At 39.0% G+C, this 22,780-nt stretch overlaps 2 protein-coding genes across 7 annotated transcripts in view; one reads left to right on the top strand and one right to left on the bottom strand.

Moving 5' to 3' along the window:
• The window catches only part of CMSS1 (cms1 ribosomal small subunit homolog), a 382,923-nt gene that overhangs the window by 13,131 nt on the left and 347,012 nt on the right, over positions 1 to 22,780 (top strand). The window lies entirely within an intron of this gene.
• Positions 1 to 22,780, bottom strand: part of FILIP1L (filamin A interacting protein 1 like) — a 224,398-nt gene that overhangs the window by 2,390 nt on the left and 199,228 nt on the right. For 3 of the 4 annotated variants that reach the window (XM_067739115.1, XM_067739116.1, XM_067739117.1), the window contains one exon: positions 12,428 to 15,569. In XM_067739115.1, the coding sequence (XP_067595216.1) occupies positions 12,773 to 15,569 (2,797 nt within the window). In that variant the 3' untranslated portion in view covers positions 12,428 to 12,772. Of the gene's footprint in view, positions 1 to 12,427; positions 15,570 to 22,780 lie in introns of those variants that run through there. The other variant, XM_067739118.1, reaches the window with a different exon arrangement.

Raw genomic sequence — 22,780 nt, 5'->3', positions numbered from 1 at the left:
TGGTTGTCCTATTTAGTGTACAAAAACCTATGATGGGATCCTACTTAAATTGTAGATTCCTGGGCCTTACCTCTAGAAACTGTAATTCATTTGTCTATGAATGCACCCAGGAATTCACATTTTTAATAAACCCTCAGGGTGGTTTATCTGATACAGGTGGTCAGCCTGACATACTTTGATAAACACTGCCATAGTTGAAGCTCATTTAGATGTAAGCTTTAAGGTCTTTCTAACCCAGAACTCTGACCTGCCTGGGTGTGGGAGGTTCAACACTGTGGAAGGCCAGGGTTTCATGGCCCAGTGGTCCTAGATGCTCATCAGAACCACCTGTGCGGCTTTTAAAACACTGCGATGCCCAGATCCCATCTCAGAATCTACTGACTCAGATTGTCTAGGAATGTGGTATGAGTACCACAGGTTATTCAGAACTGAAATCTGTCCAGTAAACTAATTGATATGGAACACAATATTGATGGGGCTTTTTTCTTATAAGCTATACTGATATGTGTTGGTGAAGACAGTATGGCTTGGAATGGTGGTCATTGGTAGGGTCAGCTGCCTGAAAGTTATTGGGCTCCCATTGTTTCTACACCATTGATGGCTGCAAGTTGATTTTGCTTTTCTTGATAACTCTTGATGTCACTACATAGTTTTTACCTCTAGATGGCAGCAAAGGCTAGTTATATTATTAGGACAACTCTAAATGTCATTCTCAAATCTTTGGAAAAAAATGATGCTATTTTTGTTTTCTTCTATGAATTTTATACTTGGACATGTTTCAGTAAATGAGGTATAGAGCTTTAAAATGTGTCATCTCTTGGATCATTTTTTAGAACACTATGTCAAATAGCTCCAAGAAAGTTTTATCCAAATTTGGAGTGCATATTGCAAGAGGAATCCGTGCATATGCCTCTTTTAAGACCACACAGTGAATGTTCTACTCAAGAGTTGGAGGCTCCTGGGTTTCATCAGAAAGCAGATGTCTTGGAGGAGATTAAGCATGTTGGAAAGCTCATTCATAGAAGAAAAGTTTTTTGGGGTTTTGTTTTGTTTTGTTTTTAATGTTTAACTCAGTTCAACATGGAGATTGGGATTTGGAATGGATTACAGGTCTGAAAGATGATGAGTTTATTGAGGCAAAGGCCTTGCTTTTATTTAGGGAACAATAGAGAGAAAAGGAGTATTCATTAAATTCTTTAAATGTTGGCTTGTTTGGTCTACAGGTTCTTAAAAGAAGCGGAGCTATCTATGAGACTCTGTGGTTATAGCAAGTCATTAGATGTCAGTGAGCCTTAGTGACCAAAAGAATTATAGAGAGGTGAAAATGTTTTATTCAAAATCTTAATTCTATAACCCAGTTTCTACTTGATCCTTGTGCTCCTTCATGTTATCATGGAGGGCAAACATCAGACCAATATCAGCATTTAATGAGGAAGCTGTCAGATCCTAGTTATACAGTTGGAGTCAGGATGTTTCCTTTTCTCTAAATGAGATTAATTTTGTAAGTGCTTTGAACCTTTTTGGAGATGTATTGGCAACATATTGTGTAAGAAAGCTGTGTTCCCTCAGGAATGTTCCTGACTCCAGGGACTGCAGGGCCTCTCATTACACCTTTAGCTCTAGGGGTCGAAAGGCTCAAGGCTCCCAAAGACGGTGGGTCATTTTCATTTGTGGTCATTGGGGTGGTGCAGGGAGGGGGCGGATTCAGGGCTGCCTGACTCCCTTAGGGACCCAGCTGTGGAATGCTTGGTCAAGGCCGTGTGTTATCAGAATAGCAGTGCTTTGTATTTTTGTTTTTCTCTGTTTAATGGGAAAGTACATGAGTAATGATGATGGATATGGTGATGAAAAGGAGGAAATGCTAAATTGAGAAAAAAAACCTTTGAAATATTATTGTCTTCTTTTGTCTTTTATATTGTTTGGTAAATCACTGCTAATTTATTAATTTTTTTATTTTTTTAAAGGAAACAACAGGTAATGAATCTGGCAGATAGCCTAGAGTTTCATATGCTGCTTTGGCTTTTTTCTCTTGATCTTCTCAGAACTTCCTCATTATACAATAAAACTTTATCACTAAAGATTTTACAGTTTTATATGGCAGGGGGTCCTTTAAAAGGAAACTCTGTAGTTTCATTAGCTTATTCTCACTAACCTCTTGTGAGAGAACATTTGGTTTTAAATAGAGCTACAGTGCTATGATTTGTATTTAAGAGTTGTCCAGTTTCTGAGGTGAAGGCTAGAGGAAATTGATGCCTGTATTTTATAATGTAACATGGTTTGTGGTTGTACCTAGTCACCTCCCAATCTCTCTGTAGTAATTACACCATGGGCGTGAGGGCAATCCAAGAATAAGCATTGAAATACAGTTTTCAAAAATCCTTCCTAACCTAGTTGCTTCCATTTTGTGCCCAGGCACATAGCATCACATGTAGAAATAGAATGTTAAAACATATTAATCTTGAACGGTTTTGTTTATTCCCTTTCTTTTTATTCATCTGTCAGGTTTTTCACCTCAGTTTTTTTTCTTCTTCTGTTTTGGTACCCACTCCTCTCTTTCTCATTCCCTCATTTGCACCCATGTAATTTTTAAAAATCATTCGCCAGCTTATATTTTGCAACAGCTTTGGATTAGTGGCTAGAGCACTGGCTATGGAGCCAGATAGACCCGGGTGGGTCCCCATTCTGGTTCTGGCACCACCTAGCTGTGTGTCCTTGAGCAAGCCAGTTAGCCTGTCCAGACCTTAGTTTCCTCATCTGTAACCCTTATTTGGGGATTAGACTGCCTACTTGCAAGTTCCTTAGTTGGTAGAGATATTGTGTAGAAAAGTCCCGGGCACATCTGAAGTGTCAGGTCTGTGTTTGTTGTTACTAATGTCAACATTATTATCTTTGTCTTTTTCCTTATATCTGTTCTTAAGGTGCTTATTTCTTGATCCTAATCATAACTTATCTTCTTGTTTATTTTACCTTTCTTGTTTTTCTGCTTTATCCCTTGTTCTCCCATCTCTCCAATTAATTATTGGAGACATGTTGCTAAGCATAGCAGTTGCGGCAGCTGACCAAGCAGTGTCAATTACTGGGCTGTGTTTCTAACCACCTCTGGCCCAGAAAAGTATCTTCACATCCTTTTCCCTCCTTATCCTACTTAGTCTATTCATTGTCTTTCTGTTTTAGAGTTCACTTGAAAACATTTTTTTTCTAGTCTTTCCTGTCTTTTTCTATCTTTTAATTATTCAAAAAACAATGCAGTTATACCAACTATAAAGCCCTTTGACCTTGACATTCAATGATTCAATGAAAAGAACAAATGCGAGCCAACTGTGGCCACCAGGTATGTTGTTAGACCTGCGCACCTTTGTCGAGCACCTATTACCAGCCGTATTTAAGTCCTGGATAAGGTAGGACAGTGGTTCTTAAACTTCATAAGCCCAAGAATGACCCAGGCAGCTTGTTAAGATGCAGATTCCCTGAACTAGATTTCATAGGTGTGGGTATGTAGAAATCTGTGGAGTCCTTGGTAATTCTGATAAATGTGATCAGTGACTGCATTTTGAGAAACATTGATATAAGAGTTTCAAAACTAAATGACAGCTGATTCTTGCTCTCAAGAGAGTATAGTATAGGAGGGGTAACAAACGATTATAATGAGGCAAAATGAAGTGCTGTAATAAAAGTACAAACAGAAGTGTTTTGGAAACTCAGAGGAAGATTGAGAAAAATAAAGAGATTTCTAGAGGAATTGGCACTTGAGGTAGGAGTAAGATTTCAATACAAGGGACAAAGAGAGAAGAGCATTACTGCCCTAGGAACAGCATGAGTAAAGGTATAGGGCTAGAAGCCCTGCTAGTGTGTGAGAGGTTGGTGAGTACTGTGTCCTGGTGAGGGTGCAGATTATGTCCAGGGTTTCAAAAGGAGATGAGGTGGGAGGTGGAGGTCTGATAGAAGGTTTGGATTTGGGGCACTCGGTAATGTAAGTGCTAAGTAAGTGCTGCTTTTAGGGGAGGGACTGAAGAATTGCCATGATCAGGACAGTGTTGTAGAAGGATCACCAGCAATACAAGTGAAGGTTGGATTAGAGGTGAGGGATTAGAGATGCTACTATTTTACAGTAGCATCTGTACTGAGGTGTGGATTTGGGGAGTACTAGCACAAATAAAAGGGGGAGGGCAGAGGAAGAAATACCGGGGCAGAGTGGCTGACTGGATTTGGGGGATGAGAAGAGAAGTGGAGAATGGGACCCAGATTTTGACCCTGGGTGACAGAGAAGGTGCTGGACCATCACCAGAAGTGAGACAAAGCAATCCAAAGAGCAATCCAAGAGTGACAGTGCACTGGGGTGGGGGCACATGCCAAGTGTGAAGTGTAGTTGGACCTTCCACACATGGAACTGTTTGGTAGGCACTGAAAACTTGGAGTTGTTGCTTTGAGAATCATCATAGAAAAGTTCTTGATACCATTCAAGTAGCTGAGACAGCCCAGGGAGAAAACGTAATTCCTCCTCATCTGCCCCTTTTTTCTTCTCCCACCATGGGTACTTCTATATCCTTTTCCCAGAGCCTGAGAGGTGAGTTTTGTTGGGCCCTATCCTGTGCCCACATTCCCTCTACAAGGCTGCCTATCTTAATAACTGATAAGAGTGTAACTAGTTCTGAGAGCAGCCCTCTGAGGAGGCATTTCTTTCCAGTACTTGAACAATGCACAGTGATTGAACCATTTTCCAGGCACTGATTGGCTAGCTGGGGGGAAAGAAATTCTGCCTCTCTTCTGCAGTGACCAGGCTGTCCCCTGGGCCATTGTGTCTGGGCTGAACAGATTACATAAACTCACACTCTGTAGGGGGATCTGCCACTCCTTAGCACAGGGGCGATCAGTAATTACAGGATGGTCCCCGTATAGCACATTTCCTTCCTCATTGGTAGTCTGAGAATGCCTGGAATAGGGCCATAGTTGATAGGATGACCCAAAAAAATAGTAGTAGTTGTCCATTGTTCTCCCTAATCCTCTTATTACCCTTCTTAGAAGCTGAAGTCAGCGGCTCTGGCAGCATTTATATTTTCCGAAATTTTTGTAATAAATATGTACTATTGTTATAATCAGAATAAAAAGTTTTATATAAAAAAATTGTGCTGCTTATGTCTGTCACTATGAGAGATATTATCCTTCTCAGAGTAATCCCCGCTGCCCTGAAGGGACTGTCAGGTGTTTAAATGTTTCTTATGTTATGGACTCTTTGGGGATCTATTGCAGTTTTTAGTTAACTCCTCTTTCTATAAAATGATACTTTTCTGAGGCCTCAAAACTGACTGATATCAGTGAATTCAGGCAAGAACACAATTAAAAGGCAAAGAACAGAAAAGGAATAGCTCTTTTTTTTTTAAAGAGAAGGGAAAAAAACAGCCAACTCTCTAACGGTAAAGGATAGTAATTCTTGAGGAATTGCTTTGACTGGCCGCATTGAAGCCGGTTTTTATACGCACTTAATTGTTATGAGAGATAATTGGAGACCAATTTGAAGATTTTCCTCTAAAATGGCAATTTTATTTGTGATGCTCCCTTGGTTTACAGTCATTTAATCCTGAACTGGAAGCAGAATTTAGAGACTGACAAGGATGAACCCTAACATTTCTCCCTCTGAGCTCAAAAAATATACAATGCTTTTTTTTTTTTTTTTTTTTTTTTTTTTAGTGATTTTCGGACCATAAGTCTTTCCTTATAAGTCATGATGTTGCTTGAGAAATGGAAACCCTGAATTAGGGTATACCATCCCAGGAAGATTTTCAAGGGTTCTGCAAAGGCAGAAGTTCCACCACCTCTGGGCTAAGCTGGTGGTGCTTGTCTTTTTGATGGCTAAACCTTGATCCCTAAATTGCCTTTTCTGGAGGTTTTTGATCACTGTCAGGACTGTCAAGGTGGCCACCTACTTATAAGCTTTGATGTGCATGCTTGTGATGCTGTTTCTATGGATCATTTTCACTTACTTCTGATGCTTTTCACTCCAGCCATCTCTGAGGCCGATCAGGTACCTCTGTTCTTCACATGTTGATAGCCTGTCCAAACTCATTCTTCATGCCTAGAATTTGTGCCTTTGCTCATAGACTCCTGCTTTAGGATAGAGTGGACTTGGACTGCAGCTTTAGTGCTCGCTGACAATGAGGACTTGTACCTCTCCTTGGTCTTGCTTTCTTCCGTCTCTTATCCACTGCACCATCCCCAGGTGAATCTTCCCCATGCCTGCTCATTTGTGTGGGGCTTGGCCTTTCAGTTAACCTAACAGTGGCCTGGAGACGGGAGGAGTTGAAAGGGGAGGCAGATTGACACTCTCGTCTGTGGTGATCATGGTAGGCTTCAGAAGAAGTAAGGCTTGAGCCAGACCTTTCAGTGTAGATCACTTGATGAGAGAAGAGAAATCTGTCCAGGTAAAGCAATGGGGAGGAGGCATACGTAGGGGTGTTCCGAGTGTTCTGGCCAAAGCGGCAGGCTTCTGAGGCAGAGCGCAGGCAGGTAATGTTAGGCGCCCTGTCTGTGTCCCTGGGCAGTGGAGAGCATTAGGTACAATTTATTTTGCTCCCCTCCTTGCACTGAGGTAACTTCTCAGTATGTTGCCATGGGACAATGGAATTAGACCTGTGTTCATGTCTCTTTTTTGTCATACAAACAAAGCCACCTGGAACAATTTTCTTTACCTCTCAGAATTTAAATTTTTTTAATCTTTAAAATTGTGATGATACCCACTTTATAGGGTTATTATGAAATAAAATAACAGTGTATAAAGGATTAGTTTTCTCTTATCTCACTGCCCAGAAACCTTTGAGGACAGAGTGCTCCCTAGCACGGTATTAATGGCCCTTTGTGGTCTGACAATACGTGCCCTTTGCACCTTACCCCTGCCCCAGCTATCTCAACATCAGCCACACTGCATTGCTCACTGTTCCTTGAATGCTGGTTTTCTGCTCTCCTGCCTGCCTCCATACCTCTGCACTGAGCATCTCCTGGAAAGCCTTTTGTCTTCTCTCTATCCCAAGTTTTCCTCCTCTCCCAGCCCACCACCCCTCCTCCAGTCAAATCTTATCTGTTTCTGAAACCTGACCCCTGAACCCTGCCCAGAGTAATCTGCTCCTCCTCCAAACTCCTATAAGTGCTTTGCTATCTATAGAATTCCTTTCTGTGTTGTGCTCTTAATTACCTTTTAAGGTAGTCCTCAACTCCTGCCTTAGATTCTAAATCTTAACACCTGCATAGCTGTCCTGCACAACAATGAGTAATATTAGGTGCTTCATAAATATTTGTGGGTTCATTCTGTAGGTGATTTGTCGAGGAATGAATAGAGCTTGACAATTGTGCCTGTGGTGGTTATAAGCTAATACAAATGGGATTGAAACTCCTCAGAGAGGACTCTTTGAAAGGTCTAAACAGTAAAGGGTTATTTCTTAAGTTCTTGGGAATCCTGGTGAAACCCATTTTTCCCCCATTAAGGCAAAGTTGGTTGTTTGTCTAGATCTCTTGTTTATTTCTCCCAAAGGCATGTGAGAAATGGAAAGCTCATCTAAAAACACTGGTTTATAGTATGGTATCTTTGAAAGAGACAGAGGTACAAGGTAGTAATACAAATATAAATGTTCAAATATGCACGTGCTCTGGGCCAATCTGTCAAGTTAGTGGAAACAAGCCTTATGCAATGAAACTCTTCAGTGCAGGTTTTTAAATTTGTTTTGAGGCTTATATTTAGTCAGATTCAAGATTCTCATCTCTACATACCAGACAGAAGCTCTTGAAGGACAGTGAATCTTTTGTCTCCTTAATAGCCACCCAATTCAGTTTGTCATGATCAGTGGATTGATCAGTTGTGTCCATGTGCTTTGAAGAGAAGACACTGCATGCTGAGACACTGTGCATGTCACAGAGACAGGAGTGCTATGTAAGTTAGTAAACCCACTCCACCCTTCCAGGGACCTAAAGAATGGCAGAGAGTGAGACAGCCTTTGTAGGTCTGTAGGGCCTATTGTTGGTTATCCAAAGATGACTAACCTTTAAAAAAGCAAAACTAAACTAATAGGCAAAAAAAAAAAAAAAGGTCTCTTTCAGGTAACCTTACAAAAATATCATACAGAACCATTTGGCTATGCAGGAAAAAGGAACTCACTAAAATAAAACTAATTTCAGGCTTTCAAAAAATTATCTCAAATAATTAGATAACTTTTATTTCTCTTGACCAATAATTTTGTGAAAAAATAAGTGAAATTTTAAAATGAGGCCACAAGAGGATTATCTCTAGGATTGTTGACTGCAGTGCTAAAGGTTAGCCCAGATTACATTTTTATGGCACCATTCTAAGTGTTGTAAAACCTGGTGTCCTGATAGAATATTGACAGATTTGTATGTGTTGCCATATGAACAGTGTTAATTCATTATCAAATTATAAAGTACTTAGGAGTGTGTTGGCCAGTTAACTTGCTGGACTCCCTAAGGATTCCTTACCCTACAGCGTTGCCTTTGGGGGCTGCCTGCTCTGACATATTTGACTGCACAGTGGAAGGATCCATCTGTTGGAAAGGAAAGTTTAATCTAAATGAAAATGAATTTTAAGGGGGTTTAAGGTTTGGGGATTTTATTGAACCGCTTATCTTCCTTGTTCTTGCATTTGCTTCACTGTGGCCCAAGGTGAATGGAGTCCTTTGTTTTGGCTCATCCAAACTGCTCTCTTTAATGTGTGTTCTGGACCATTCCCAAGAAATGCTGTAGGGTTTATGTTGAGGGCCTGGGATCTGAGGGAGAAACAGAGCTTGTAGGTGTCAGACAGCCTGCTACTGCTGAGTTAATTATTCAGGCATCTATGCTTTGCTACAGTTATAAAACTGGGAAACATCCCACCTATAAAATAGTAGATTTTATTGAGCTTTTCTCTTGAATAAAAAAAAAACCCTGGAGACTAAGCCTTCTGTTTGTCATGCTAGCCACTAGAGGGTGGAATAGGCACGCTTCCTGAGACAGGTGTAATTCATTCTGATAGAGCAAGACTAGAGTCAGAACATATTTGCTAGTGTTTATCAGTATAGAAATTCCTAAAACAATGGAATTCCTTCTTTAGGTACGTACTAATCAGCAGAGGAACTTGTTAAAAAATGCAGCTTCCGCGGCCCTACGCTCAGAGATTGTGACTTTTGATAGCTCTGGGTGGGGCATCAGGGGATTCTCATACATGTGTTTTGGATTTTACTTTCAGAAACATTGATCCTAACGTTTCGGGCATGCATTATTCCCTGATTATCTTTTCTCTTAGGATTGCAAAGTAAAATGATTATTTTGGAGGAGGAAACAATAACAGAAACCAAAATGTAGGGAAACTGTACTGTTATTAAAGCTCTTTTCCTGCCTTTGTCTAACACGTTTCAAAGGAGACTCACTTCGTAAAGAATTGGAATCAAAAAAGCTATTAAAAATATGTTTTTGTGTGGAGTTATATTTTAGTCAATAAAGATCACAGAATGCTTAGGCTACAAGTCTAAGAATTTTAAATTAATTACCCCTTTTATGGCCATCTCACAGTGCAACTTAATTTATACTTTGGGCGTCATGAAGACCCCATGCCTAGTGTCTTGGCATTGTGAAATGTAGTTGTAGAAACCTTCTAGGTAGAGTTTATATAATCCTGTCATCATCTTGTAGAGACTTTCCTTTGTGTGTGAAGATCTAACTATAGTAATGCACATTGTCCTTCTGGAAGGGGTGACCCAGAGAGCAGTGGCATCCTTGGGAAAGCTTTGCAAATGCTCTTAAAAGGGAAGAAAAATGTGGTAAAATCATTCAAATCTGTGATAGAATGCTGCAGCTCAAAAAGTTAAAGGGATAGGGGGACTGAGTAAAATGAATCTTGGTTCTGAAGCTGGGACTTCAGATGAAATGAAATGAAAGGAAGGTATTTTTTCAGATGTTTATAGAAACAGTCTTGTCTTCTGTGAGCCTCTCAAAGGCTTTCTTTTCTTCAGGAATACAACCCTCCACTTTCACATATCTCATATGAAGATTTTCCAGTGTCACTTCCTCTCTCCTTCCTAGTTTTCAAGGTTCTTCCATGATTTTATGTGAATGAAAAAGAAAATTCTGTAACCTCCCAAACACACATGCACACGTGCGTGCACACACGCAGAGTTATAAAAAATTATTTTTGAAATTAAAGGCCAAAAATCTAGGATGTGTCGTTCTTTGTGTGATTTTATGGAAAAGGGAAGGTACTTTTTTCAGAGATGATACTCTCTTTACCATAAACTTTAATTAGTAGCACTTTTAGTAATCTATATATGTTATTAATATGACAGCGTTCCTAAATTTTGATGTGGATATGAGTCATTACACTGAAGTAGTCCTAGTAGAGGAACCTCTAAAAGAGGTTCAGTTCCTTGAAAGTCCAGTAAATTTCCAATAATGTTAATTACTTGGGAAGCCTATTTATAGTTAATATCTGGAGCAGATGATGAAATGAGGATTTGTGCATCCTAATCATGGAGCACAGGACTTGTGGTATTAACTTTATTGTATAAAATTGCTCTGGCTCACAAAAGATAAGAAATTGAATCCTCACAAAACAGTTCTACTAATGAATAGCCCAGAGCCTCTCAAACTCTATTAGTTACAGGTGTGCCAAAAATGGATCTTTCCTTCAGTACAACAGGAGCAACCTGGGGATGACAGGAGTCCCTGATCAGGAGTCCCTGATCATCTCTGCCTCTTTATCCATTGTATCCAGTGTGTATCCAGTGTGTTTTCTGTTTGTGTCATTATGTGACAAAATTTGGGAAGTGCTGGGAAGACTTTGTCCTTTAATTCTTTCTGGTTTCTGTTTATTATTTCATGATTAGTTGATCACTACCCACCAAAACATTATATGTACTCTCTTATTATCTAGAAAGACATCTCATGCAGCAATGTTATCAATGTCTACTTTGAAAGATGTAAAATGATGTATGTAGTTTCTTCTAAAGTTCTAACCCAAGGTGACTTAAAAATAAAAACAATTTTGGAAAACATTTAGACCATCATGTATGTTGTAATACAGTTGGGTCACTGCCAATTCCCAAGATAAATGTGTTTAAACAGAAGCTTTCTCATTCATCACTAGCCTCAGCTTTCATCCAAATTTATTTAATGATGATGCAAGTCCACAGCGTTGGTGTTGCAGTTCATCACCATGGAAGTGTTTCTGTCAACAAATCCTTGCTTTGCTATCATGAAATTGATTTTGCAGGGAAAGGAGGATAATTGTGAAAGATTCCTTTTACTCCTAAAGATCTTCACAGTTTGCCTGGGTGTCTAAATGAATTGTGTTTAAAATCAATAACTGGCAATAAAATTGACCACACTAAATTAACAGTTATGAGGTTGGAAAAGGGAAAATGGCAATGAGCTACTTTGTCTGAAATCATCTTTTTTGAATGTGGCTTGGGGACCAGATTTGTAATTTAAAATGTTCCTCTGAAAGCTGTTCTCTGCTACAGAAGTACAAATTATGCTGAGTCCCATTAGCAGAGTACCAGAATTCCTAGGATGCTTTTTTTTTTTTTAAGGATTACTGAGTTTTTCTCACCTATCTTGAAAATGGCATAACAATAATCACAGGAGAAACTTCCCTCAACTAACATACTGTATTTTTTTTTAAATATGCCTTTTCTATAACTTACATTGTAATTATCTTTGGTTTTTATTTGCTTGTTGGGAGGTTAAAAAAACACACACACACAGTTAAGTTTAAGCTTCTGAATGCAGCCCACTAGCAAACAAACAAGGTAGGAAGCACCTACCTTAAGTAATTCAAATTATGGGAACCTACTAGGAAAAAGTAACAAGAAAGACATTTTTGCTTTGAAGCAGTGTTCAAGAGCATATGTCTTAGTGGCTGATTCCAGGTTTGGATGTAGACATAAATGTTTTAAGGGGATTTTCATCTATGGTAGAAATACAGTCAACTCTTGATTGTGAAGGTAACTTGTATTTCCAAATGTGCTTTTTCTGGCTTACTATCACATTTCAAAGCTTTTTACTTTCACCATCAGCTCATATGTGCTCACAAAAACAAATTATTTAATATTGTTTTATTCAGTGATTATCAGTAAACATTTATTAAGTAACTAAATTCCTAACACGTGCTAAGCACTGTGCTGGGCACCAGGGATATTGAGATACATCTCAAGCATGAAGTTTGCTCCTGAGAGATCTTATAGTTCACTTTGAAATCAAAGAGCCATAAAATTTCATTTATTTCAACTACTTCCTCCTCCTCCTCTAATATGTGATCAGAAGTTGACTGTATATGGGAAGTAGGTCCTGTTTGTTTTTAAGGAAGAATTAATAGACATTATGAACAGGAAATAAAATTCTATTATACATGCAAAAAAAAGAACACAAAATGACCAAAAGAAAATTCAGCAAGCAATGGTAAAAATAACAAATTATTTACTGCTTTATAATGTTAAAGTATTTCACCAAGACAAGTTGCAGTCAAATTAATGTGAGTTATGGAAAATGAAATACATAAAGATGTATTTATACAAGTGCAGACTAAATATTTTCCATACAGGTATGTAAATGAAAAAATATACAGTAAGTGCACGCTTGATATGACTATGCAGGCAACAGTTAGTTTCAGATACTCTTGGACGGTTCATGCATAAACCTTCCCAAAGTACAAGTTCAGTCAGTCTTTTGAGGGATGTGGAGGGATAATTAAAAAGGACTGAGTTCCTTGCAATAATATCGGTATAAACCAAATAAGGGAGGGTGGTCAGTTATATATATTACTTACTGTAATTTGTGATTGTCGAGGAAGAGGTGTGGCTGTTGGTGTGATAGTAATACTGCTGGTGACTTTATTGGTTGTTTTGTTTAGTGCCCCATTAGTTAAGCTTTGAGTTCGGTTATCCTGCAGTGATGCTGAAGGGCTGGCAGGTCTCACGGAGCTAGCTACGGCTTGCATGTAAGGACTTCCTAAGTGAATGTGGATTTTATTATCCTCAGTAGTTATCACACTTGAACTGTTACTGTTTGAACGCTGAAACTGCCACGATGACTGCCGATCAGGGGAGACTCTGAAAATCGCGTGCTTGGCACTGATTTCTATCGGCTCTGGAGAGCGTCCCTGCTCAGGGGAGCTAGTTGAACCAGTAACAGCCAAAACCTGAATAGGTGACATTGTCCTTTCTGGAGTTATGGAACCACAAGACTCTGGGGTCTGTGCCCTGGCAAATGTTGCCATGGTAATTGGTGACATGCCTTGCTCTAAATTCATAAGGCCTTCAGCAGAGGTTTTTGATTTCACTGGAGTTATGGAGGCATTTTGGAGGATGGTTATCCTTTGCTTTGGGGTGCCACAGTTTGGTATCACTGCAGTGCTTGTGTAAGAGTGAGGACTCTCTGTGGTCGGACTTGTGATTTCAAGAGTGGCTGTGTTTTGGACATGGTCTGGAGTAACCTTTATATGCAGTGGCTGCCCAGGTGTGTGGCTTAGGACTAGATCTCCAGGTTGCACGAAGTTGCCATTGGGTTTAGTTTGTATTTTTCCATTCTGAGGATGGCCCTCCTTGGACTTCATCCAAGGAATCCATAGCTTCCTGTTAACAGGACAGGGAGTAGATGAGTTGCATTTGAAGGACAGCACGGACTCCTCATCATTAGGGTCCTCATTCTGGTCCTCACTCTCCTCATATAACTGACCGTTGATGACTGCTCGTTCCAGAGGAATGAGACTCTTGTAATCAGGTGGCTCATTGTCTACTGCTTCTGTTTGAACTTCTTTAGAAAATACTTGAGGGTCAGAGATTCTTCTTCCATTGAGACTGGGCCGGAGGCTCTTACTGAAATGACGGTACCGCTCTAACTCTTTAGTGAGGTTTTCGATCTCTCTTCCTAAATCTCTGTTCCTGTTTTCTTGTTGACTGAGTTTCTTTTGCAGAACTGAATGATCTCCCTGGAGGAGACATATCAGGTCCTCAGTTGCCATGTATTCATGAATTTTCTCTTTCAGTGCATCCACTTCTCTTGAGAGGTGACCTGATTTAGCTTCTTCTTCCTGAAGCCTTTTGAAAAGCCATTGTTCATGACTGGAGTCTGTCTTTTCTGCTAACTTGTATTTGGCAAGTTCCATTTTAACATGTTCCAGCTCTTCAGATAAAAATTGAGCTTTGTCTCGTTCATTAGCATACCTTCGTTCTAGAGTCTCATACTCATCTTCAGTTTTCATGAGGTCATCCTCAATGGATTTCATATCCTTTAACTTCAGCTTCAGTCTTTCCACTTCTTGAGAGAGCTCTTTAATCTTATTGTTCTCTTGGTGTAATGCTATTGTGGACTTACCAGAATCTTGATTTAATTTGTTTTTTAGGAAATCTTTCTCAGTTGCTTCCAATGATTGAAGCCTGTTTTTCAACATGTTCACTTTGGACAGGAGATCATTTCCTTTCTCTTCTTCTGCTTTCAGTTTGTTTTTTAGATCATCTCTCTCTTTCGTTACACTGTACATTTTTTCTTCCACATCAGTTTTGGACTTCAGTGCCCTTTTAGTTTCCTCAATTAACTTCTCAGTAACCGTTGTCACTTTATTTTGCTCCACTTGAAGCTGAGAAGCAGCAGCTTGTAACTTATCTTCAGTTTGCTTTAATTTTTCACTCATTGTTTTCCGTTCATCTACCAGCATCACAGTTAATGTTTTCAGTTTAGTTAAGTCCTCTTTTAGGGTGAATTCTGTCTTCTCCAGCCTACTTTCAATGGCTTCTAGCTCTTTGATCCTTATCTTTAAACTCTCCAGTTCCTGAGATAACTGCTTTGTGGTCATCCTTTCTTTTTCTAAATTACATTTCAGAGAGTAACGTTCTTGTTTGCTTTTGTTGAAAGCATCTTCTAATTTTTCCAGAGCCATAATTCTTTTATTGAGTTTTTCAACCTCGAGTTTAAAGTCTTTACTCTGTGATGTTTCCTTTTCCAGCCTCTTATTGAGATCTCTGCACTGCTCCTCCATTTTTATGAGCTCTTCATCCTTCCCTTCCATTTCTAGCACACGTTTCCTGAGCTCCTCCACCTCAGCCATGATACTGGAGTTTCCATATTCTCCCTTGTTAATTTTTTCTTTTATATCTTGCAGCTCCTCTTCTGCTTTTCGTAAAGATCTGTTTGTCTCTTCTAACTCATCAATTTGCCGGCTGAGTGCTGCCAGCTTTTGTCGAAGCTGGCGATTTTGGCTGTCCTCATTGGTGAGCTTCGCCATAATTGTTTCTTGGTTCTGGTGAAACTTTGTGGTCTGCGTGTGCAGATCGTTCTCTAGTCTGGTTGCCTTCTGCTCTTCTTCCTGAACTCTGGCTTCAGCAAGGGCTAGTTTAGCATGTGTTTCCTTTGCACTCGTGGTTAGGTCTTGGATTTTCTGTCTTTGAAGGGCAAGCTGTGCCGTCAGCCTTTGTTGTTCGTCCACCACCATCAAAGCAAAAGACTTCAGTTTGGTCAGCTCCTCTTTCAGGGCAGTGACCCTCTTCTCTTTTTCTTGCTCCTTCTTCTTCTGGGACTCCGTTTCTTGGTCAATTAACCTTTTTAATCTGAAAAATACAAGAGCACATTCTATTTTGTAACTGGTGCTTTAGTAACTTGTCAGCTGTGAGTAAACATTTATGTAATTTAGAAAGACAGTATCGACTCATACAGTATATGGAAAGGAGTTCCTGAATTTGATGGGGGAGGAGAATCTTTATTAAACAGATGTCTTGCTTTTTTTGTTTTCACTACCTGCTTTCCTCCCACCCCTCATTGATTGGTAACAGTTGCAGTTCACCAGGAGGGCAAGAATATTTGGTTTAAATTGCTTGTGTAACAGTATAATCAGTAGACATTGTAGCCTGAAGGCTGTAAAAACAGACACAAGCTTGAGATTCAGTTGGAGGAAGCTTCCAGACTGGCCCTACTCTTACCAACTAATTAACCTGGGCAGTTATTTAATATCCCCAGGGCTTCAGTTTCCTCTATGAAAAATGGAGGCAATAATTGTATTATCTCAGGGGCCATCTGTGAAAATTAAATGAGATAATTTGTCTAAGATTCTCACAGTGCTGGCACATAATAAGCATTTGATAAGTGTTGTTGATCCATTTTATTAATGTGGTTATTATTATATTTATCAGATGGTTGGCTTGAACCATTATGTGATACATTAATGTTTGGTGATCAGCTTCCTGATTCTTAGTTAAGATAAAATTTATTCACATTGCTTAGAAGTTAGGCACTTTACTGATGGACCTATTTGCCAGTTTAAATTTGGTTTACACTAGCCTGACATTGTGTCAGGAATCAATTCACATATATCTCTGTCCCCACAGTGGATGGTAGTTGAATGAGAGTAATTGACAGGCACCTAAAGGGGTTTAGAGTGTTCATAACACTTGGGAAGAGCATGGGATTTGATACAAAAGAGCTTGATAAGTGACATGTTAGAAATGATGGAGGAAAAATTCTTATCAGGAACATAATGAGTCCCTCTTGAATGATGACTCTATGATAACATGTTATTTTTTTTCTTTATGTCTTAAGTTTGTCAACAAAACAGGAGGACATTTTACCTGCAATATAAACTGTCTCTTCCACACATTTTTTCCCTCAGTATTGAGGTCATAGTTTTAAATTTGTGGCACTCCTTAATTACGCTGGTAATGGGCTGATTAGAGAGGATGTAATTACAGTTTTGCAGTATTGTTATACAGAAGCTAAAATAGGATGGAATCCCTGAAAAATTGAACTAAAAGACTTGTCATGGATGAGAAGTTATAAATATTTGTTTTCTGATCAAGCATAGAGAATTCATAATATTTTAATATATCTTTTCTACTAGGAATGAGTTAACTATCCAATGCATGTCTTTACTCCTTGCCACAGAACTTTCTTTTTAAAGTTGTTTAGGATTTGAGAGGACATTTTACAAGGAAGTTAACTTGGGGTATTCTTCTTGGAAATAAGAGTCCTTTTTGAGATTCTAATCCACTCTTCTGTAATTACACTACACAAGAGGAACATGTTTAAAATAATTGTATAATGAAAGAACTTTCAAACTTTTTTATGGGGAGGATCCACTTTTAGTTTTTCCTGTTTTGAGAACCTGACAGGCTGGCCCAAGGGCTGTGGGCTGTGAAATTCTGAAGAAGCTGGTCTGGATGCCGGGGTGGGGTGGTTGATGATCTCATCCACAGTCTTGGCAAGAGGCTTGCCCATGGCTTCTGGCTCTGTCCCACTCCCTGTTTGAGACACATGGGAACCTGAGAAGAGAAACACGGCGGCTCCCTCCCGAAAGGTAGTGACTTCACAACCCAGTGGCAGAGTCCATGGGAAACTGCTTTGGTGGTGAAGTGGTTACAGAAACTTTGGCAAAGTGCTTCTTCCTCCCACCTTAGCATTAGAATGGTATTTAACAGTACTGCAGTGAAATATTTTCCCCTCTCTACATCACAGTTCTTAGAATTTTATTAGAGAACAGTTTCACAAAAACTTTTCAGGATTTTTCAGCTTATTAAATAATACCATGTGCTATTTCATTTTCATGAGAAGAAGGTATGTTTTCTTAGGATACAAAGGAGGGAAGACTGTTTGAAGTATAATGAAAAGAATATTAACATTGAATGGTCATCAGTGAATCTTAGCATTGCCATAACTGGCAAAAAAGATTTTGAAGACGCTTCAGTTTGCATTGTGTTCAGTGTTTTCAGCAGCAAGCATGATGCATCTTTTTCAGCATGGTGCAAGTTCATTTATCTTTTTCATGGTTTCTGAAAATCAGCTGGTATCCCCATCTGTTTCCAAGCCCCATCTTACACAGTTAGACACATGAAACTGACAATTCGAATACATTTGCTCTCAGCATTTCGTTACTACTTGTTTCCTAAAAACCTGCTATTCCCCTGGACCAGTCCCATAAGCACACCTTAGGACAGTCAACAGGCTAGTCAGGTAAAGCCTTTCAGGGAGGAAAATAGGAATTTATATGCAGAAAGAGTTATACCCCCAACCATCAACCAATGTGAATCCAGGATAGGAGGGAGGCCCTGATGGAACCTTTCCAGAGCCAGTTGGGTGCTTGTAATGCTGTTACACATTGCAGGGTTGTGATGTATGTATGAGAGAGAGAGGAAAAAAAGAGAGAGGCAGAGACACTGGTTATGCTACTGAATTGTAATCAGCACTTCTGGTATGGTGAATGGGTTGATCCTAAATCATTCACTATTTCTTGCCTTATATCCAGAAGCATTTTGAAGGATAAAGTTTGAGGTTAATTTATAGTCTTGAAGAAAGGTGTTTCTTTGTAAAGTTAGCTGGTCTTACAAGATTTGAAGCTGCAAGCCTGGCGTGTTGTGCACAGTGCCCTAAACAAGGAAGCTAATTGCCACAATGCTAACTACTAATGCAGGGATATATATATATATATATTTATGTGAGTGTATAATACAAGTGTGTGTGTTTATGTGTATATACACACATATAGTTGACTAGGTTATTTTTTTTCTTTCAAATATATATTTGAATGCTTTCAGCAAATATTTGCTGAGAGTTGACTGCATTTTAGTTATTTGAGGTCCACAATCACTTATCTAGAATTTCCAAAGCCAAATGTTTACAAAATTCTAGAGTTTTCAAATCTTAGAAGGGCAGTAAGGAGCATCCACCATATATTACATAACAGCTTCAGTAAGGCCTGTGGCACCACCTCCTATAAGCAAACCTCTGAATACATCTACAGTAAACCATGTGAATAGTTACACTAAGTGGGATAATTAAGATAATAAATAACCTCACATCCATTCGGGTTTTGCTGCCAAATGAGTTCAGATAAGAAGTTTTGCTGCCACAATTTAGCAAAAACTTTATGTAGTTTTTAGATCTTTGAAATTGCAGACAAGGGACTGTGGACGTGTACAATGAGGGTATAGACTTGGTATCTTTTTGGTAAGAAGGGTGTGGAGTTTGAGGGTCCTAAGGCAGCTTCCTTCTTCAGTAGGATTGGGTTTTAAACCAAACAGTAACAATTTTCTGTCTCCATTATTTTTCTTTGCATATTAACAGGCTCTAGGCATTGATGCTGACTGACTTTATATGCTAATACAGATTATCATTGACTCTGGTTTTGCTAGTAACAGCAGATAAGTGATTTTGAGAGCTTTTAACCAGGGTACTCATAATCTTGAAAGCAGCATAGACCTTGGGATGTCCAGATATGAAATTCTTCCCCTCAGAACTGTGAGGTCAAATTATTGCTCCTTTTCCCATGAATAGTTCCAATTAGTATGCCTTTGTGCCTTTTCCAATTAATATGCTTGTATAATCTACGCTAGGGTTTCTTCAATGTCAGCACTATTGACGTTTTGGGCCAACTGATTCTTTATGGTGGAGGGCCTTGTAAGATGTTTAGCAGCATCTTTGGTCTCAGTAGATGCTCGTAACATCTCCCCAGCTGTGACAACCAAAAATATCTCCAGACATTGGCCAGTATCTTATGGGGGTGCAGCATCACCCCCAGTTGAGAACCACTGATCTAAGCCTGTGTTCGTGTTGTGTGTGTGTTTATACACGTGTATATGCCAGTCTGTCATTATAAGTTAGACTCTTTATGGTCCTGCCTGACTCATCTTTCCCGACTCAGTTACATATACGCCTGGTGATTGTATCTTCTCTGCTCAGAGCCTGTTCCTTACCAGTGCTTCTCACAGTTTAAGGTTCATTTGAATCACCTGGGAATCTTGTTAAATGGCAGATTCCAATTTTGTACGCAGGGGATGGGCCTCAAAATTTGCATTACAGCATGCTCCCAGGTGATGCCAGGACTGACTAAGGCTTTACTATGTATGTGTCAGATGTTTAATGGAAATGGTATTCTGGCTCAATATTAACTCAGTTCATCATTGATAATACCCCAAACTGTCGGCATAGCATATATTCCTGACCTACAGGGCCATCCATTTTTCTCACAGAGAACATCAGGTAGGACTAATGACTAATCTAAAATCTCTCATCATTACTGGAAAAAATGACTTAAAATGCATATCATAGGTATTCGATCAGTACCTAATTTTCACCTTAAAAAAGGCAGTAGGGCTTCCCTGGTGGCGCAGTGGTTGAGAGTCTGCCTGCCGATGCAGGGGACACGGGTTCGTGCCCCGGTCCGGGAGGATCCCACATGCCGCAGAGCGGCTGGGCCTGTGAGCCGTGGCCGCTGGGCCTCCGCGTCCGGAGCCTGTGCTCCGCAACGGGAGAGGCCACAACAGTGAGAGGCCCGCATACCGCAAAAAAAAAAAAAAAAAAAAAGGCTAAAGGTAAATAACTTTAGTTCTAGCCCAAAGACTAAAATTATTTGAAACTATATACCATAGTAAAAGAATTCTGGTAAAAGAATGCTACCATTCTTTTAGTGCCAGTGATGTGCTGCCAAGCACTGAGCTAAGTCCGTAGTACAGCTATTGCTTCTAATTCTCAGGTGAGCCTATAGGGTTTGAGATTATTCTCTATTTTACAGCCATGAAAACTGAGGGTCAGAAAGATCAGGAAGGGGTAGACAGAGCCTGTTCTTTTTCCCCATACTACATTGCCTCTCCAACAAAGAACACAAACTAGTTCATGGACCTGGTCCACATCTGAAGTGTCTTTCTCCAGGAACACTCTGTGTGTTAGAGAAACTTATCAGCCTAAAGAAAAATTCTCACTTATCATTGTGTTTTTAGTTCATATCTCACAGAGCAGTGGTTTTCAAGTGTTTGCTCATAACTCCTAAAATAATTTTCTATTATGTACAATTAATTTGTTCCTGTAAAGAGTAATTATAGCACTTTCTTTTAGCAAATGCTGTCTTTTTTACTAATTGAGGTATAATTGAAAAATAAAATTATAAGATATTTAAAGTATGCAATGTGATGATTTGATATACATATATATGAATTATGAAAGGATTCTCACCAAGTTAATAGTTCCATTACCTCACATGTTCACCTTTTTTGTGTGTGTAAGAACACTTAGGTTCTGTTCTCTCAGCAAATTTCAATTATAAAATACAGTATTATCAACTGTTACCACCGTGTTATACATGATAACCTCAGACAGTATTCATCTTATAACTATAGTTTTACCAGCCCCTCCCTATTTCCCCCATTTCCCCAGTCCCTGGCAACCACCATTCTACTCTCTTTCTGAGTTCAACTTTTTTTTTAGATTCCACATTTAAGTAATACCATGCACTGTTTGTCTGTCTCTGCCTAGCTTATTTCACTTTGCATAATGCCCTCTAGGTTCATCCATGTTATTGCAAGGCAGGATTTCCTTCTTTTTAAAGGCTGAATAATATTCTAACATATATATACACGTGAGTGTATATTCCCACACGTGTGTACACACATGTAAATGTATATATGTACTGTAGATATATAATGTATTATATATTAACACTTATATGTATACATTATATCTAAATAGTATACACTTTTACATACATTGTATAAAATATACTTTACATATATTTACATATGTGTATTTACATATGTAACACATATACATATTTATATATGTAAAATACATTTGTATATATGCACCCATACACGCCACACTTTGTTTACCCATTCATCTGTTGTCAGACACTCAGACTGTTTCCATACCTTGGCTATTGTGAATAATGCTGCAGTGAACATGGGAGTACAGATATCTCTTCAAGATAGTGATTTCATTTCCTTGGGATATATACCAAAGGATCACATGGTAGTTCTATTTTTAATTTCTTGAGAAACCTCTACACTGTTTTCTATAGTGGCTGTACCAGTTTACATTCCCATCTGCAGTGTGCAGCAGTTCCCTTTTCTCCACATCCTCCCTAGCATTTGTTATCTCGTCTTTTTGATAATAGACATCCTCACAGATGTGAGATGATATCTCATTGTGGTTTTGATCTGCATTTCCCTGATGATTAGTGATGTGGAGTGCCTTTTCATATACCTGTTGGCCATTTGTATGTCTTCTTTGGAAAAATGTCTGTTCAGGTCCTTTGCCCATTTTTTAATTGGGTTATTTGAATTTTCTGCTTTGAGTTGTATGAGTTCTTTGTATATTTTGGATAATAACCCCTTATCAGTTATATATGGTTTGCAAATATTTTCTCCCATTCCGTAGGATACCTTTTCATTTTGTTCATGGTTTCCTCTGCTGTGCAGAAGCTCTTTTTAGTTTGATGTAGTCCTATCTGCTTATTTTTACTTCTGTTACCTTTGCTTTTGGTGTCAAATTCAAAACATCATTGCCAAGACCAGTGTCAGGGAGCTTGCCCCTATATTTTTTTTCTAGGACTTTTAGTTTCAGGTCTTAGGTTCAAATCCATAATCCATTCTGAGTTGATTTTTGTGTATAATGTAGGACAGGAGTCCAATTTCATTCTTTTGCATGTGAATATCCTGTTTTTCCAGCAGCAGTTTTTGAAGAGACTATCCTTTCCCCCTTGTATATTCTTAGCTCCTTTGTTGAAAATTAATTGACTATATATGGATGGGTTTATGTCTGGGATCTCTTTTGTGTTTCACTGGTCTCTGTGTCTTTTTTTATGCCAATACCAACTGTTTTGATTATTATAGGCTTCTAGTATAGTTTGAAATCAGGACATGTGATGCCTCCAGCTTTGTTCTTTATCAAGATTGCTTTGACTATTCAGGGTCTTTTGTGGTTCCATGTACATTTTAGGATTGTTTTTTCTATTTCTGTGAAAAATTACATTGGAATTTTGATAGGAATTACATTGAATCTG

Source organism: Pseudorca crassidens, chromosome 5 (genome assembly GCF_039906515.1).
Source record: "Pseudorca crassidens isolate mPseCra1 chromosome 5, mPseCra1.hap1, whole genome shotgun sequence".
Classification (NCBI taxonomy): domain Eukaryota; kingdom Metazoa; phylum Chordata; class Mammalia; order Artiodactyla; family Delphinidae; genus Pseudorca; species Pseudorca crassidens.
This window is presented reverse-complemented; position numbering and strand designations above follow the sequence as displayed.